The sequence below is a fragment of the Homarus americanus genome, unplaced genomic scaffold (genome assembly GCF_018991925.1).
Source record: "Homarus americanus isolate GMGI-L3 unplaced genomic scaffold, GMGI_Hamer_2.0 scaffold30535, whole genome shotgun sequence".
Lineage (NCBI taxonomy): Eukaryota > Metazoa > Arthropoda > Malacostraca > Decapoda > Nephropidae > Homarus > Homarus americanus.
In genome coordinates, this window is record NW_024732440.1 from 2,236,444 (window position 1) to 2,257,108 (window position 20,665).

A 20,665-nucleotide genomic window follows, 5' to 3' on the forward strand; every position below is an offset into this window, starting at 1 on the left:
ACACACACACACACACACACACACACACACCATCTGTGAGGGAATTACTACACCACGTCAGGCTCCTCATAACACCATCTGCGAGGTAGTTACTACGCCACGTGAAGTCCCTCATAACACCATCTGTGAGGGAATTACTACACCACGTGAGGCCCCTCATAACACCATCTGCGAGGGAATTACTACACCACGCCAGGTCCCTCATAACACCATCTGAGGGAACTACTACACCACGTGAGTTCCTCCTAACACCATCTGGGAGGGAGTTACTACACTACGAGTTTGCTGTTCAACACCTACATTAATCTGTATGTTCACTGTATGTTCCTTTACCTTTCTCTAATGAAGGCTTTTGTTAAACCACCAATGTATGTAATAAGTCATTTATGTCCAATGTATATTTTCAGCCTTCGGGCTGCAGAATTTTTTCAATAAACCGTTAATTATTATTATTATTATTATTATTACACATAAAAGATACTCAAGTCTACGGGTAATTAACGCCATATTTCACTATACCAGGAATACTTGTAAAAAGCAACTGTTAATGTGGTGTGTGTGTGTGTGTGTGTGTGTGTGTGTGTGTGTGTGTGTGTGTGTGTGTGTGTGTGTGTGTGTGTGTGTGTGTGTGTGTGTGTGTATGTGTGTGTGTGTGTGAGGTCTTCCTCAGGGTTGTGTCATCAGCATGGGTGGGAAAAGAGTAATAATAATATAGCCTTGGCTTATTGTCTGAAAATTCTTTGCTGTTGAGGTGAAGAAAACTGGACGATAGTTAGAAGAGTTGGATTATTTATCTTTTGAAAGTGAAGACCGAAGTAGGAAGATAAAGTTTGAAGAGCCTGGACAGAAGAGGAGGAAGAATCTCAGTCTGTATAAATCTATTGAGTTTGTATAATCTATAGACCCATTCTTCGTTATGTACATCAAAAGTGCGGGAAATATATAACATACTTTGGGGAACTGAAATATATTTAACACAATATACAACATCCCTGTGTAAGATCCGCCACAAAATAACTCAGCATCAAATTCATCTTTAATCATAAGAAAATAAAAGAACTCCAGATTGGGTGATATTTCTCGCTATATAATTTGTCTTTTAAACCATAAATTTTGTCTGTGGGCCTTAAGAGAAGCTGGGCTGTGTGGATGTGTTCAGCCGAGATAATACGCCCTTGTACCACTAAACAATAACATGAGCAACAAGAGCAAGTGATCGCATGGAAGGAAAGCAAAGGAAATAAATAAACAATAAACAACGGGTAAGAAAAAATGATATACTTAATTTACAACTGTCATAAGCTCGTCCCAAATTATCCAGAAAAACAAAACAAAAAAGTAATTAAGTGGTCAGTCTAACAATGTACACTAATGGTAACTTGTAAATTATCGTCATTAAGAATTATACATGAAAATAAAGATAGTGAGGTGATAATTTATATGTGGGTAATGAACACTTGGCAGGGTGCCCGGCAGTGAGGGTTATGCCTGGCCCCGCTACAGTATTTAGACAGTCGCCATATACAACACCGTTCTCGTTCGCGGCTTCAATCCGGATTTGTTTACCCCGAACAGTGGTGTCAGCACGGGTAATGTACACAATTTGTAGATTACTCTGTGGTCTAAATATAACTACATGATGGCGGTGTGGTGAGAGAGAAAGAGAGAAGGAGAGACAAAGAAACAGAGATGGAGAGAGACTGACAGACAAGAGTTAAGTGCGGTACCCAAGACTAATTATAGAGTGGGATCAACTTTCAGGTTTTTTGAGGCTGTACACATAAAGACAGACATGTTTGGACAGACTAAGAGTGATAATGACCTTTATGTGACACGTAATTAAGTTCATACTGTATTTGATTAATTTATATATATCCCTTTATTCGTATTGAGTTTACGTGTTTCATTAAGGTGGAATGTTGTAAATACTGAATATATATATTGTTAATTTTTCTATTATGATTATTACAATATTTCTTTTTAACGGCGTCGCTTTCTAGTCACACAAATAAAGCTGGCGGCGGCGTCGTCTCCAGCGTATCCGTTCATCACACCACAAATTCATCATCTTTTGAGAAAAAATCTTGACCCAAGTCGGAGAAGTGTAACCGAATATTCGTTTAATTATCCGTCGGCTCCTTTAGTCAGGGTGGGAGGACAAGGAGGAGGTTGTTGAAGTGTCACAGCTACTCTTTACGTACGGGATTCCTAATGAGAGGCCGTGATTGGTCGCCGTAGGCCGTTTGTTGACGTATCCGGCATTTTTCCTCACTAATAAGAGGTTCTCATTGGTTATTTTTGTACTTTTTGTTTTTACGTGGGGAGGCCTTTACTTACTAATGAGAGATTTGCATTAGTTTTACTTGTAGTTTGTTGACATATAAGAGCAAATCCTTTCTAGGGTTATCGTAATGAAAGGTTTTCATTTATCGTTTGAGCCGTCCGTGGACCTGTTGCGGCCAATCATTACTTAGGATTGGCTTAAAAAGAAGTTATGATTCGGCCGCATCCTTTGTTTGGCTTCATCATCGGGGAACTCTTGTGGGTTTTCTTTAAATGTTTATTATTATTATTATTAGTAGTAGTAGTAGTAGTAGCAGTAGTAGTAGTAGTAGTAGTAGTAGTAGTAGTAGTAGTAGTAGTAGTAGTAGTAGTAGTAGTATATAGTTCGCCTTTTCGAAGACTGGGAGGGGTTTAAGGTGTCACTCTGAGGCACTGAGATTGTTTGGGTCGTGCCAGGCAAAGTTGTGGCTGGTGTAGCAGTGTGTGCCTGGACACTTATATATGTGTTTTTGGATCCAAGAGCTCCGTCAGTTGTCTCAGTAGTAAAAAATGTGTAGAACCCAAAAATCCTAAAATTGTCTGAGGCGACAACTCCTTCATCGACCTGTAATAAACTAATTATGTATTTCTTGAATCTGCCATCGAATCTAACGTTTGGTTTTCCTTTATTCAAGACCAACGTTGTATAACCATAGTCGGTAAACACACGGACTCCTGGAAGAGAAGCAACCCTGCCAGAGGCTAACCTTTCAACAAATGTTATAATGTTGATAAACTTACGTAGTTATTTTGCTGCTCTGGCCATTCATCCGTCCACACCACCCAGCTCTCAGCCTGACCCAGATGGTTCAACATAAGGCTCGAAACTTACGTCAAATGTTTTAATGTTTACGTCATTGTGAATGATGATACTCGGGTGATACATAGTTCGTCGAGTTCACAGCTGAGTGATGGTTCAGCAGCGTCTCGGGGTGACCCTCTCACCCATCACCGTAAACCAAAAATAGTCCTCTTCTACACGAGTTAAGAGACATGCAGAATGTTAGGTTAGGTGAGTGACTGACTATCTAGGTAAAGTGTGTGTGGGGGTCACCTGGTATATTGCCCTACTCTATAGCAACAAGCTGAAGGTGATTAAGAATTTCCTCTTAGTGCCTCAGGTCCATTAATAACTGTAGTGAGGCTTTGTTTTATAATTATTCGATGCCATTATTAAGTAGTCCGTCCAGCAGTTAGGTTAATGGGTGAGAACAGTTTGAATGTGGCAGTAGAAACCCCCACAGAGAGACAGAGCAGTGAAGGGCCCATCCAATCACAAACTGGTATTACTCCCATCCGGGGATTATTCTCTTGCTGATTGGATAGCCTCCCTTCATGTTCTACTCTCAACAGGTTCGGGTCCACGTTACTACCAAAGTCTAGTTCATCATTATACAGTTACTCAAAACCCTATCTGTACTTCGGGGGGACGTCGATGAATTTCAGAATGAACACTGTGACTCCTGTTGTCTCGGTAGGGTTGTCAAAATCCTTCGTCAGTTGTGTCATATTTTCTCAACACAATTTTGTATAGTTAATTTTTTGGAGGGTGACACAACCAATGTTCCAGAACCAATGAGAGAGAGAGAGAGAGAGAGAGAGAGAGAGAGAGAGAGAGAGAGAGAGAGAGAGAGAGAGAGAGAGAGAGAGAGAGAGAGTGAGTGGTGGGGAGGGAGGGAGGGAAGGAGGGAGAGAAATTAAAGTGGAATGCAGTAGATATGAAGGATACTGGTGAAGTGCGAGAGAGTCAGAGTGTGTTAGAGTAACTGAAGACTAAGTAAACCAACAACTGGAGGAAGGAGGCTACAGGGATCACTTCCACCGCCCACATACTGTACCTCCCCCACATACTGTACCTCCCCCACATACTGTACCTCCCCCACATACTGTACCTCCCCACATACTGTACCTCCCACATACTGTACCTCCCCACACCCCCACCTCCCCACATACTGTACCTCCCCACACTGTACTCCCACATGCTGTACCTCCCCCACATACTGTACCTCCCCCACATACTGTACCTCTCCCACATACTGTACCTCTCCCACATACTGTATCTCCCCCACATACTGTACCTCCCCCACATACTGTACCTCCCAAGTCTTAGCAAAGAAGCAGCTCAGCCCATATGGCAGGAAATGAGTAGGGCAGCAAAATATAACAACCTATGCATTATGGGGGATTTCAACTTCAGAAATATTGACTGGGACAACATTGTAGGCGACTATGAATCTGAAGACTTCCTAGACGCAGTACAGGACAATTTTTTGAAACAACTAATTAAAGAACCTACTAGAGGTGACAATATATTAGACCTAGTATTAACAAATAAAGAAAATATTATCAGAGATATCACAGTAGGGGAAGAACTAGGTAACAGTGATCACAGAGAAATCAGGTTCACCCTAAATTGGGAAACGAAAAACAATGACAATATGGTCAGAGTCCCAAACTTTCGGTTGGCGGATTATCAGGGGTTAAGAAGGTACCTAGGTGAGGTCACCTGGGAACAGTCACGTCAGTTCCCAGTAGGAAGTGGTGAGGTCATAGATGACACAACAATTGATCATGACTATAATATATTCACCAGTATACTACATAAAGCACAAGAACAAAATATACCATACAGAAAAATTAGGTCAAATAAGAATGAGCCAAGGTGGATGACCAGAAAACTTAAACATGACATAGGAATAAAGAAAGGAATATATAAGAAATTAAAGGGAGGGGAGGAGCAGCTCAGAAACAGGTATAATGAACTATCTAGGAATGTTAAGAAAAATGTAAGGAAAGCAAAGAGAGACTATGAAATCAAAATAGCAAGAGAATCCAAGGCGAATCCCAAGGGATTTTTCCAGGTATATAGGACAAAGGTCAAGGACAAAGTTGGGCCTTTAAAGTCAGGGAGGGGAGAATTGATAAATGGCAGTGAAGACATGAGCAAAGCATTGAACAGCTACTTCTTATCAGTTTTCACAGAAGAAATTTGCGATGAAATTCCGGAGGTGGAACTGATATTTAAGGGAAAGGAAGAAGAGAAATTAAAGAATATCACCATCAGAAAAGAGGATGTTCTTAAGAAGATAAATAAACTAAAGAACACAAAATCCCCAGGGCCGGATGAAATTTTTCCTCGAGTCTTAAAAGAGTGTAGGGAACAGATTAGCGGACCCCTCGTAAATTTATTTACAAAATCATTAGACACTGGAGTTGTGCCAGAGTTGTGGAAACAGGCGAATGTAGTACCCATATTTAAAAAGGGAGACAGAGCATCAGCGTCAAATTACCGGCCGATCAGTTTGACGTCAGTAGTGGGGAAATTTCTTGAATCAATTATAGCAGATAGCATCCGATCGCATCTAGAGAAAAGCAAATTAATCTACGACTCTCAACATGGGTTTACAAAGGGAAAATCTTGTCTAACAAATCTGCTAACGTTTTTTAGGAAAGTCTTCGAGGTAGTAGATAATGACGAAAATTACGATGTTATTTACTTAGACTTTAGCAAAGCATTTGACAGAGTACCGCATCAGAGGCTTCTGAGAAAAATTAAGGCTCATGGTATCGAGGGGAAAGTTTTAAATTGGATAAAATCATGGCTCACCGATAGAACGCAGAGGGTCAGCGTAGATGGTGTTAAATCTGAGTGGGGCCGTGTAACCAGTGGGGTTCCCCAGGGGTCAGTACTAGGCCCACTCTTGTTCATAATCTACATAAACGATCTAGATACTGGGATCAGCAGTGACATAAGCAAGTTTGCGGATGACACCAAAATAGGGCGGCAAATTAATTCAGGGCAGGATGCAAATGCATTACAGGAGGATCTAAATAAACTGCAGGGGTGGTCTGAAAAATGGCAAATGAAATTCAACACCAGCAAGTGCAGCATACTTAATATTGGAAGAACAAATACTTATAATGTATACAGCCTGAACAACATCAACCTAGAGAAGTCGACTTGTGAAAGAGACCTAGGGGTACTTGTAAGCCCGGACCTACGGCCTAGAAAACAGTGCGTTAATGTTCGAAATAAGGCAAACAGAGTATTGGGTTTTATATCTAGAAGTGTAAGTAACAAGAGTGCAGAGGTCTTATTGCAACTATATCTTGCGCTAGTTAGGCCGCACCTCGATTATGCGGTTCAGTTCTGGTGCCCCTATTATAGAATGGATATAAATTCACTAGAGTCGGTGCAGCGAAGAATGACAAAAATGATTCAGGGACTTAGAAACCTTCCATATCAGGATAGGTTAAAGAAACTTAACTTGCATTCCCTAGAAAGACGAAGAGTGCGGGGAGATATGATAGAAGTATTTAAGTGGGTGAAAGGAATCAATAAAGGGGATATAGATAAAGTTCTTATAATATCCGAGCAGGATAGGACTCGGAGCAACGGATTCAAGTTGGATAAGTTTAGGTTTAGGAGGGAGATAGGAAGAAACTGGTTCACAAATAGGGTGGTGGACGAGTGGAACAAGCTTAGCAACTTTGTAGTAAGTGCGGGAACTCTGGAAAGTTTCAAAAGGAGGCTAGATAGATTCATGGATGATAGAGAGTGGTAGTAACTCTCGACAGGAGCTGCCATGCACAGGCCAACCGGCCTATTGCAGACTCCTTATTTTCTTATGTTCTTATGTTCTTATGAGACAGCCTAGGTTAGGTTAGGTTACACACACACACTATCTGGCTACATCAGTATTGCCCAGCCGCTTTGAGGAGGCTATTTCAATAATAGTTCATAACCGAGGGTGGTGGGCGGCGGGTGGTGGGGGCGGCAGGGGCGAGGGGGGGGGGTGAGGGGGGGGAGAGTGAAAGGGGCGGCGGGTTGTGCGGGGCAGGGGTGACGGGGCGGAGTGTGATGGGGTGGAGAGTGACAGGGGCGGCGAGTTGTGGGAAGAGCGGTTGGCAGGGCGGCGGGTGGTGAGGGTGGCCAGGGGCTGCGGGTGACGGGTTGATAAGGTCGATCACAGTGACAGGGTGTGTGAGGTCAGAGGACAGAATGGGGACAAGAGCAGTGGTAGTGAGAGGGAGGAGGAGGAGGTGCTCGACTTTCCAGTTTGAGAAAGGAAGACAATTAAGTTCAGTGCTGGACTCGATGCCTCGTATTGTACTGAAGGATTAGGTTAGGTTAGGTTATGTGGAGGCTGTATGTGTGGGGGGGGTGGGAGGCAGCTGACAGCCACTACTACTAAGAGGAAGTTTTATGAGGCGAAGAAAAGTGTTTTGTCGCGAAGAAAGTTTTATCTCAACAGCAGAGAGAGAGAGAGACGGGGGGGTCGTCATTTTTGGCAATTTTTTTTAAGCGTGAAAGATGTTGTCATGGCGCAGGGAGGGAGGGTGGGAGGATGGGGAAGGAAGGAAGGAGAGAAAGAAGAAAGATAGAGAGGGAGGGAAGAAAGAATGGAGAGAAAGAAGGAAGGAAGGAGGGAGAGAGACCAACACGAGTCTATATACATAATGTGTATGATTGTGTATATAAATCCATTGGTTATACTATTGTCTGTTGTTAAAGGATAATTTAAGCAGAAATTGTGGCTAAACGCCTCGGTGAGATTATTCTTTTGAAGCTAAAAAAGGTAAAAAATAATCTGCCTCGTGATTTTTGTCAAAGGTTTATCACAAATCAGAGGAATTAAAATTAAAGTATTTCATTTTAATTCTTCTTCTGTGTTTGGTGTTTAATGATAGTTATTATTCAGGTAATCTATGGAGCCACTTTGTCAAATACATAATTTTTCTTTTATTTTTTTAGCATTTTTGTAATATATAGATTATAATAATATGTAGGTTGGGTCAGGTTGGGTTAGATTAGGTCAGGTTTGGTTGGGTTAGGTCAGGTCAGGTTGAATCAGGTCAGTTTGGGTCTGGTAAGGTTAGGTCAGGTCAGGTCAGGTTAGGTTAGGTCAGGTCAGGTCAGGTCATAGCAACAACACCCACACACTGTACACCTGAAATGTATTTGTTATACAAATATTATGCAAATTTTCTGTATTGTTAAGTCAACATTGTTAAGCTCAAATAATAACACTAAACCGGTTAATTATGATGGTGTGTTGTATGTATACCTGGCGTGTATACTTAGTAAACTCTCCCCTTCTCTGCCCTATTCCTCTTTCTCTTCTTATTCCCTCATTCTAATTATTCCCTTCAACCACACACACACCCTTCCTTTATTATTTTGTGCTTTACGTCATCTTCTTCTTCCTTCTCCTCCTTCTATTCCTTCCATCTCTTATTTTCCTACTTTACCTCTCCCTTCCTTTCTCTCATATCTCTCCCATATCTTCACTGCAACACAATATATATCTTCACTGCAACACTAATATATATCTTCACTGCAACACTAGTACTACATCTTCACTACAACACAATATATATCTTCACTGCAACACTAGTACTACATCTTCACTACAACACAATATATATCTTCACTGCAACACTAGTACTACATCTTCACTACAACACAATATATATCATCACTGCAACACTAGTACTACATCTTCACTACAACACAATATATATCTTCACTGCAACACTAGTACTACATCTTCACTACAACACAATATATATCTTCACTGCAACACTAGTACTACATCTTCACTACAACACAATATATATCATCACTGCAACACTAGTACTACATCTTCACTACAACACAATATATATCATCACTGCAACACTAGTACTACATCTTCACTACAACACAATATATATCATCACTGCAACACTAGTACTACATCTTCACTACAACACAATATATATCATCACTGCAACACAATATATATCATCACTACAACACTAGTACTACATCTTCGCTACAACACAATATATATCATCACTACAACACTAGTACTACATCTTCACTACAACACAATATATATCATCACTACAACACTAGTACTACATCTTCACTACAACACAATATATATCATCACTGCAACACTAGTACTACATCTTCACCACAACACAATATATATCATCACTGCAACACTAGTACTACATCTTCACTACAACACAATATATATCATCACTGCAACACTAGTACTACATCTTCACTACAACACAATATATATCATCACTGCAACACAATATATATCATCACTACAACACTAGTAGTACTACATCTTCACTACAACACAATATATATCATCACTGCAACACTAGTACTACATCTTCACTACAACACAATATATATCATCACTGCAACACTAGTACTACATCTTCACTACAACACAATATATATCATCACTGCAACACTAGTACTACATCTTCACTACAACACAATATATATCATCACTGCAACACTAGTACTACATCTTCACTGCAACACAATATATATCTTCACTGCAACACTAGTACTACATCTTCACTACAACACAATATATATCTTCACTGCAACACTAGTACTACATCTTCACTACAACACAATATATATCATCACTGCAACACTAGTACTACATCTTCACTACAACACAATATATATCATCACTGCGACACTAGTACTACATCTTCACTACAACACAATACATTTTCACTGCAACACTCAATCAGTGGAAGGATGGTAAGGGAAGGGAGATTGTAGTAAGGAGAGGATAGATTTGTACTACGATCTTCACCACAATTCTGTCTCACGACTATAATAAATTTTACCACCACCCCACACACTCAATTAACCTCACTATTGAAAGTTCCAACCTGAGTAATATTTATTTTTTGCTCCAACACCCCGAAAAATAAATTGATGTCCTTGAGTAAGATGTAAGAAATCCATATCGACAAAATGGACTTGCAAAACAGAATTTTTGCTGAATTTGTCAACGACCCTCGCCCTTACCCTGGCCGAGATTCATTCATGACCTATATACTTCAAAAGGTTATCTTCAGTGATTGTGACAATGACAGAATTTTTCGTAAGGAGTTGCAAGACGATTATGTCTCTTACTGCAAAAAGAATGGTTTAACTCAGGCTGCTTTCTCTAATTTTGGAATGCATCTAAAGAGAACTGGGATTTTGATGAAACGCATGGGCAAGCGTTATGACCAAGCATACGTCTACCTGTGGATGAAATGGCGCAACCCCGAAATGTTTACACAATACGTTCCTGAACGTAAAGGAGGAAAAGAGAATGAATCACCAAGTCTAGAAATGCCACTCTTGCCAAAAGAAGAAATTGAAACATTTTCTACACTTATGTGTCCTCTGAAACGTCCCGTGGATGTAGAAAAAGTGGTCCCAAAGCAAGAAGAGCTAGTGACCATTGAAAACCCCTCTTCAGAGAGGAAAATGATTGTGGGCAACAAGAGGCCCTACTCCGGCCCAGGCTTAAGTCAAGAACAAAGGGCAGCTATAGAAGCGAGAGCTAAGAAATTTGGCCTCAAACTTAACAAATTTTGTTGAATTCAGGGAAGGAAATAATTTATATTTTTTACGTTTTTTTTTTCAGTTATATAAATAAAAAGATATAATGGAATATTTGGTATCAAGCCAAAGATAGCATCTGGCTTTTAACACATACCTTTGTAATGATGATTTGTTGTCAAGTTTTATTGAAAATCAGAAATAAATATACTTATTAACTTAAAATTTTTGTTTTTTTTCCCTGCCGACTTTGATCGATTAACTCTATATTTGTAATTATAACATAACTACTGCATTGTGGTAACCGTTTCCTATCCTGCTCTCCCTTGTCCTTATTTAAAACAATTTTGAATGAAATAATGCAAGCTTTTAAAGAACTGTACACGGTTTTATATGTTATAGGTGGTTACCACTACCCCAAAAAATCTTTACTATGCCAGTATTGTACAAAATCTTTATCACTGCAGTTTCCTATAACTAAACACATTATTGGAAAACAAATTTTAGTTTATTTTCATAACATATTTTTAATGTGCGTAGATAAGTCATATAGCTAGTAAAGATCACGTTACCACGTAAACAAAGTGCACCAAATAGTGACGTTACATATAGCATGATCAGTCAGTTGAAATTCATCAACCTATGACATGGAATCTTTTTAAACTCAGTATTGTCATCTTCGGGTTGGGTGTCCACAGATGACATGGCATTTGTGCAGCCCACCCCTCTGTAATATCTACAAGCAACTGAGCACTCTAGACCATGCTTCCTGCAACTACACCTCCGGGTATCACAATTCACTTGACAGTTGCAGGAAGAGGATGAGGATTATGAACATAGGCTATGATATGTGAATTATGATTGTAAATGGAGGAAGAGAGAGAGAGGAAACGAGAGAGGGGGAGATGAAAGAGGAAGTTAGGATGAAAGAGGAAAAATGAAAAGAGGGAGAAAGAGATAAGTTAAAGTGAAAAGGAATTAAATGAAATTTCTTCATTCATCACAACTAGTCAAATATCACACACAACTCAGGGGTTAGGTGGGGTTAGGTTGGCTTCCTCTCCTTGAGGTAGTTTTTGTCTGTCGTTCACACTGCCAGAGGAGCGTTTGCTCCCATACTCGGTGGGAAAGAGCACTACCATTCACCGCTCAATCCAGGAGCTGCCATGCACAGGCCAACCGGCCTATTGCAGACTCCTTATTTTCTTATGTTCTTCTTATGTTCTTACTGTACCTCCCCCACATATTGTACCTCTCCCACATACTGTACCTCTCCCACATACTGTACCTCTCCCACATACTGTACCTCCCCCACATACTGTTCCTCTGAGGCTGCCACACCGCTACTGTACCTACAAATACTCTGTTGGTTCAAGAAACGAATACAAATATCACGGGTGACATAAATAAGCCGTATTTCCGTAGTCTTATTCTCTTTGTTTGTTCAATATCGCACAAATATTTCCTTGTTAATTCATTGATGCATAAACTGCGCTTGTTTGTTTATTCATTACGTGAAAATAATACTTGTTTAACTTTTAACGTACAAAAAAAAATATATTAAATATTTATTCATTCACTGGTTTACGGATATTTATTTAACCCTTTGATGACGATGGTTTAACCCCTGAAGATGTTGGTTTAACTCTATGACGATGATTTAAAATATTTGATGAGGATGTTTTAACCCTTTGATGACTATGTTTTAACCCCCTCGGCCTCAAAGGGTTAATATCTTCACTGAGGCACAAGATATACACGAACGCTTGTGACGTAACTACAATGCCGGAGGTGGGGTGAAATTTCAGCGGATGAACCACAAAACCAAGACAGCTGAAATTCTGGCCTCCCACTCCCTCCATTGATTACCAACACTCACATTAGTTTGATCCAAAAAATACCAAAAGATTCATTAAAACTCATCTATTGAACAGGTTAATGAACATATATAAAACTCAAACGATAATTATGTATACTTTTTCATCACCGTTGACAGTTTATTCAGAGGGTATAGATCGAACCTGTCTATTTATCTTTCTGTAGCTCATCCATCTCTATTCTGGCTATCCATCCTTCCATTCATCGTCCATCTATATATTACCAATCTTTCCACCACCTTCCCTCTCCCTTCTCCTTCTGTAGGGTTCCGCCAGCTCCGCCAATTAACGGAAACCGACAGACCGACAGACCGACAAACCGACAGACCGACGGATGGTTTCTGATGTGATAAACAACCACCACGACCATGCACCCTCCACCCATTTAGCCCCACCGCCCACACCCTACACCCACACCGTGAGTACACCCACACCGTGAGTCTGGATGTACTGTATCTGTGGATGGCTGAATGAGTGTGAATGTATCCCCTTCCTTCTTCCTTTCTCCCTCTCATCACCTCCTGTATTCCCATCTTCTTTCTCGTTATCCTCTCCCTTATCCCCTCTCTTCCCTCCCCTCACTCCTCCCTTTCCCTCTTCCTTCACATTCTCCGTTCCCTTTTCACTTCAATCCTCCCGGCTCTAATTCCCTTACCCCTTCCCACAACCTTCTCTCCCTCAGTCCCTCCCCTCTCTTACTGCAGAGTCTTGCTTTGTTTTTAAATCAGTTAGCTTTTATGATTCAGTAAGCCTCTCTCTACCTACGGACGAACCCGTGACTGACTGATACCACCTCCTAGTAGTTCCTCTCAGTCACACACACACACCTCGGGGCCTCGTGCACGTGTTGCTCTTGGACACCTCAACAGCACCAAACCTGTACGATACCTCACGAAAGTAGCTACAAGATCACTCCCTTACAAACCAAAGTAAAGAGTTATCATGTATGGTCATTCCTTACACTCCATACACACTAAGTAGCTATATATTGTACAGCACTAAAACAACTACTCCTTTGGGTAGTGAGGAGGAGGGAGGGGCATTGAGGAGGGGAGGTAGTAAGGAGGAGAGAGGGATAGTGAAGAGGAGGGGATGTAGAGGGCAGGGTAGGCTAGCAGAGGAGTGGTGGGGCTGGCGTACAGGGTTAGTGCCCCTCACACCACACGCTGCACTGACGCACAAAAATTATGGTCACTGACACACGTCACTGCTTGATAAGTTACGCCAGGCGCCGGGTGTAGCTGTCTGGCTGAGTGGCTTAATGGCTGACTGGCTAGTTGGTTTGTTGGCTGGCTGAGTGGCTTTTTGACTGGCTGATTGGCTAGTTGGCTGATTGACTAACTGACTGGTTGGCTGGCTGGCTGGCAGATTGACTGACGAGATAGCTAGTTGGTGTGGCGTCACTTATCACAGACGGGACGAAATGGGATAGTTATATCTACGCCTTTTGTGTGGCTGTGTGTGAGGCAGACACACGACACTACACCAAGAAGGGCACAACACAGTCCCTCACCCTTGACCTAATGCTCAAAACATCGTCCCGGGCCACCCTATGACCTCTGACCATTGTAGTCACTGAGATCCTGTGCTGATAACTATGACCTTGACTGTGTGTGTGTGAAATGACGGACACACACACACACACACACACACACACACACAAAGGAATCAACAAGAAGCTAATCCACAGTTAACATTAATTGATTCATGAAAATAAATTGTACTTTTCTGTTACTTTCAGCATATGTTAGGTTAGATTACATGAAGTTAGGCCTATGCTAAGTTAGGTTGTTTGGGATACACTGTTAGGCCATGCTAGGTTAGAATACACTAGGTTAGGTTTGGTTAGGTTAGGTTGAGTTATGTTCAGTTGGGTTCGGCTGTTAGGATAGTTAAGGAGAGATAATTAGTATTTCGCATATATAGACCTGTTAGTGTGGGGGTGGGGGGGTGGGGTGAGAGGGTCAGGTGATCTGAAGGGGTGATGTTGACTGAGGGGTGTCAGGCTGCCTCTTCCTTCTTCCCTTAAGTATGTAAGAGGGGAGATAAAACAGACACACACACACACACACACACACACACACACACACACACACACACACACACACAATAATAGTAATAATAAAAAATAATAATACAAACAGACAAATAGAAAGAAAGAGACAGACAGACAACACATAATAAAAACTGTCAGTTAACTAAAACAAACCAACACATCTAATTAAAATTCCCAGCGTCAAGGACTAACACATACCACTCTGGGGGTCACCCAGCAGCCAGACGGGGAAAGAGGGGGGGGAGATGGGTGAGGTGGAGGGGGAGGGAAAGAGGAAGGATATGAGGGTGAGAGAGAAGGAAGTGGGGATAGGGGGGTTAGTCGAGGATAGGAGAAGGAGTAAGGATAGTGAGGGAAGGGGATAGTAGAGAGGGTGAGGAAGAGGAGAGGGTGAGGGGATGCGAGGCTAGAGGGGAAAAGAGGGAAAGGGGGGGGACAGAAGGAGAGACGAGAGAAAAAGAGAAGAGGAGGAAAGGGGGATGGGTGTAGGAGGAGGTAGGGAAAGGTGAGGAGAGAAAGGTGAAGACGTAGGAGGTGAGAGGGAGGGAGAATGGCTCATGTGCGTGTGTGCTACAGTGCTTCAACACACACACACACACACACACACACACACACACACACACACACACACACACACACACACACACACACACACACACACACACACACACACACACACACACACACACACACACTTGAATAACACTGACATTGCCAACACTTGACGTATACGGAACACAAGGTCGAATAGGTCCCCAATCTGAGATGGACCCCTTATCTCAGTGGGTCCCTAGTCTCAGTGGGCCCCAACCTAACCATCAGGACTAGAACCCACTGGATTTGGGGCCCATTAATACGGGGCCTTATTGTTAGGTTAAATTAAGTTTAGATTACGTTATATGACGTTGCATTAGATTAAAATTAGGTTAAATTATGGGAGATTAGATTTAATTTGATTATTTTGACTTGGGAGGTTAGGTTAACAATGGTTGTTTTTTGGATTAAGTTGTTCCTTAAGTATCTTAGATCAGGTAATATTAGGTTGAGTTAGATTACAGAGAGCTATATTAGGATAAACTACAGTTTGTTAGGTTAGATTAGATTTAGATATGCCACATTAATTGGATTAGATTTGCTTAGGTTAGATTAGGATATGTTAAATCATGTTAATCTAGTTCAATTTAACCTAACTTACACTAACCTAATTTGACCTAATCTAAAGTACCACTAACCTTATTTAAACCAATTTAAAAGAATCCAACATAATGTAAAATTACGTAATTGAACCTGAGCTCCTTAACTTTACCTAATCTTAACTATTCTGTCCTACGCGTGTCTATATCCCATTACTGAGCAGGTGAGGACCTCGCTACGCACGCCTCAGTGACGCATTACGCACAGAAACTGACAAGACCCCTGCAAACTCCTCCCTGAAGCATTTCAGTCTGAATTGCAAGGCTCCTATGCACGCCTCAGTGACGCATTACGTACACTGACTGACAAGATCCCCACAGTCTCCTCCATGATGCATTATGCACTCTGAATGGCAACACCCTTACGCACGCCTCAGTGACGCATTATGCAGGTTGCATGGCAATGCCTCTCCGCACGCCTCAGAAACACATTAAGCAGAAGAAAATTAGCATCGTATTTCTTTGTCTTTCACGGATCACAAGAGAGAAATGATACTCCTTGATCCAGCTGTGACTAATGGGAGCTGGAGAGATCTTTAAAGGCGTAATGTAATAAAGTTAGTAGTTACACAAGTCAACCAATAATTAAAACTATCTCCCCAAATGTCAATTCATAATATATATCCGTGTTTAGTCTCCAATTTTCCCGTTCGCAAAAAAAAAGAATTAGAATGCTTAATAAGATTTTTGGTTCAGTCAATAAGTACTCTATTGAATACTTGACACATTGAATTACTGAGTTGAAAATTCTGAAATCGTTATTAAGAAAGACTATTGTATGCACCTCTACTGACTCCTGTCTTACAAGACTTGAACTTTTGGTAAATTTGCCTTGTCACACCGTTCACTTTTAGCAAGTATAAAATATATTCTTCTAGTGTATTTGTGTGTGTTTAAACCGCATATGACCTTCATTTTTGGCGGAAATTAGCCGGGTTTTTTTAGCGAGTTTTTTTTCGTTTGACGTTTTCCGAAAAAAGTGGCTTAGCGAGTAAAAAATACACAAAAAACACTAGAAAACCCAAAACCTAACCTAACCTAACTTAACTGACTCTCACCATATGAGGGAATCACCTATTTCTTACCTTATTGGCCTGGTTCTTGGTCGTCGTTGCATTCTGGGATTCTTACCCAACGTCACATATGTTGGTCTTTGTGATATTTACACTCAGTCTTGCTCTTAGTACACTTTACTGAAGAACACCATGCCATCGAAAAAACACTATAGTTTCTACGTTTATTTCCAAAAACTCTCAATCAGCTCCATATACTTTAGGTGACATCCATCGCAGACTTCCACGGCCGGAACTGACCTTGAATTTCAAAATACGAGACCCAAAATAAAACTCGATTTTGATTGGGCCAAATATATTCTGAATTAGCAAAACGCTTTTGATTGGCCGCGTGACGTGTACGGGTACGCCTGCGCGTCATGATTTATGAAGGAGACGCGAGACACGGGTGAGAGGCAGACGATAATGGCGGGAAATAATGGAAGAAAATAGAAATTTATTTGGAAAAGCTATTTCCGGTATTATACATTTCCGCCGGTAATGTAATACCTGTAGATGAAAATTATCTTATAATTAGACGTCTTATTCGAATATGATAATATATTAGTGGTAGGAATGAACGGTGTGTAAACACAATAATACCGAACTTTTATACTGTTGTTCAAAAGGTCCAAAGTGCTTTTTCTTTAGGCCTTTTATTTTAATTTATTCATATTAACTTTATATAACTAGCCACCATAACACAATGTTTTTGAATCCGGATCTAAATACTTCACATGTAAACAAATATACCCATTTCTTGAAACCGAGTTATATAGTTAATAATTTTTAAAAAATTAAGCTTAAAATTTTACTTTACTAGACAACTATTAATTAAAAACTATTATTTTTTTTATTAACTTTGTTATTTTATAAGTTGCATGACTAAAAAAAATATTTTTCTATTAACCTGACTCCCTATCACGACCCTGAGTTAAAGCACTCAAACCGAACGCAAACAAACGTGGTGTTGACAACATGTGAGCCCGGTACAGTATATAGTTAACCCTCTACTACACCTTCTGAGATGGGTACAGTGAAGACAATATTGTTGAGTATATTAAGGTATAAGATTATTAATAAAATTAATATTGAGGTGGTGGTTGGCACTGTCTGTAAGAAAACTAGAAACATATCGAACAGAAGCAGGACAGGGGAATCTTGAGGAGGTATGTGGAAGCAAAGACCCCGGTTAGGTTAGGTTAGGTTAGGTTAAGTTAAGTTAAGTTTGGTTTGGTTAGGTTACATTAGTTTGGATATCCAAATACAGGGTTGACCGAAACTATAATTTTACCTCCATTTTTATGTACTGTATATAGGAGGAAACTATCACGGTAAAGATTCTGTAATATGCCAAGGGATCCAGGGGGGTAGATCCCCATTGCTAGGAAGTTAGGTAGGTTTCTTTGGTTAGGTTGGTAAGGTCTTCTAACATTATCTCTGCTGCTTGTTTTCTTATCAACTAAGGTTAGATTAGGTGTAATTTAGAAGTAACCACTTTTTAACACATTTGCAAAAACTGTGACAATGTCCACTGTAAAACACAGTGAAATTGCAGCATTTTTTTAATTGGTTTCTATGAAAAATTGGCGGCAGGTCAGTCATCATTATTTACTGAGACGACATTAACTCGGTCCAAATAGAACCTGACCTAACCAACCAAAGAAACCTACCTAACTTTACCTAACTTCCTAACCGGAGGGCGAAGCCCCGCCTTATTAAACAAAATGTATGGTAAATATGTGGACCTTGACTGTTGCTACTTTGGCAGACAATTTTGGTCTCATTTTGCTCAATATTTAATGCTTAATGCAATGGAGACACGAATTTTTTAGGTCATCCTGTACCACTGTGCATTGTAGGATTTATTGGAGGATCCTAAAAGTGAGATTAAACTAAGTGGAAAATCTTTTTATCCACCACCTCTCAATCCCCACTGGTGCCGGATAACTGGGATTCTACTGTACAGTATTGTACATGTACAGTGGTGTTTGCAAATTTTAATACAACTGTGTGTTTGTCCATACTAGATGTGTATGTAGTTTAAACTCTCAGAAAACTTTCCCCAGTACAGGGTGGAAAATTCCTGAGGATGGGGGTATTTCTGAGTCAAGCTGCTTAAGAACAACGAACTTACCGTAATTTTTAAACTAGACTTAACACTCAAGTTTTTTATATGCCAAATGAACTTTTGTTTTTATCTGCTTAAGGTTTTAACGGAAAAAAGGTTAATTGTACCTTGGAATGTTTTAAAGTCCAGTTGTAATGATAAACTTCTTTTCTATAAAAAGAAAATTTTGTATACTACTGTACCCTCATTTTTTCTCTTACAGAAGTGTGAGTGCTGTTCAATCTCTACAGAGAAAGAGAGAAGTAACAAGTTACTGGAGTTTTAAATAGCATTAGATTTCTGCAGTAACATGTTATCTTACCGCTACAAGGTTTGTATTATCATCATCATCATCACAATTAGAAATTTTGCATCATGTGTTTTTCCCAGCAGCCTTTTGGACAGTCTCGAAATTCCTCTGAACATCACAGACACTTCAGGCAAATTCATGTATGTGGAAGGCTGGCTAGGAACCCACAAAAACCCTTGTGAGTGTTCAAATGCAGGTGGGAAAAATTATAAGACAACAGTCGTGGGCATTGTCATGGTGGGCATTACACAACAGTTGTGTTGATCGTCACTAAAGGGTTAAGGATGTGATTTTTTCCCCTTTGATATTTTCTGAAATGAAAAAAAAATTATACAAGCTAGTTTTTAGAAACCAATGTTAGAATTTTTTTATGATCAGAACCAATGATTATTCATTATTGCTTTAAAGCAGATAACCCGCACCTGACCTAACTTAAATAATCCTCAAAGAGTCTTACTGTGATTAAGTTGGTTTATGTTGTATAAAGAAATAAATGGTTTTTGCAGACCAGTTTGTGTTTTTCTTACAGCATGTCTATTTTGAGCTATATAGTACAGTAGTGTAATGACAAGTCAAAGTTGATTTTTCAAACATAAATATAATAATTATATGGTAGTTAGTAAAGAGGTAAGTCACTGGGAATAAGAGATAGAGCAGCAATCCATATGAAGATAATAATACTGTACTGTACAAAGGATTCAAAGAGGGAGTGGGGGCAGTTGATTTTTAATTAAAAATAAATACTAATAATCTCACTCTTGTTCTAAAGGCACATACAGTACAGTGTCCTAGAGACCTGAAGTTGAGTATGATAACAGAAATCAGTGGTAGCATATGTGTTACAATGATTTTGACATAATACAGTACTGTATAGGTATTGCAAATCTGTTTAAAGGGAATAACAAAAGGTTGTCTGTCTTCCAAAGAATAAGTCTGGCTACAATAATGTTGTCAATCAGGCAGACTCTGATTATGAATCCAGAGTCCATGTTGATCCAGAAAAGGACATAGAACATGACTAAAACAGAAGAATAATCGAAAAGGCAGATTGATATTAACAAAATATTAAAATTAACGTTAAAATCATTTAATGGAAGATTCTAACGTATCCTTTCTTTTTCAGTTTTCCAATCTATTGGGAACTGTTTACAGACATGGTGACATTATCTTCTCCCACGATGGCAATACAGTCATCTGTCCCGTGGGCAACAAAATATCTCTTTATGATCTTCGCAACAACCGATCTCACACTCTTCCTATTGAGGCTCGGTTCAACTACACCTCATTAGCACTTTCTCCCAATGGACTTATACTAGTTGCTGCAGAAGAGGGTAAAATAATTTAAAGTTATAACATGTTCAATACTGCAGTTCATATATGGTA

The 20,665-nt window shown here is 40.0% G+C and overlaps 1 protein-coding gene across 1 annotated transcript in view; it reads left to right on the forward strand.

Moving 5' to 3' along the window:
• The first annotated feature begins 17,874 nt into the window (after nt 1-17,874).
• Nucleotides 17,875-20,665, forward strand: part of LOC121868753 (periodic tryptophan protein 2 homolog) — a 30,681-nt gene continuing 27,890 nt past the window's right edge. The window contains exons 1-3 of the mRNA XM_042369634.1: nt 17,875-17,893; nt 19,196-19,303; nt 20,406-20,613. Coding sequence (XP_042225568.1) covers nt 19,283-19,303; nt 20,406-20,613 — 229 coding nt within the window. The 5' untranslated portion in view covers nt 17,875-17,893; nt 19,196-19,282. The remainder of the gene's footprint in view (nt 17,894-19,195; nt 19,304-20,405; nt 20,614-20,665) is intronic.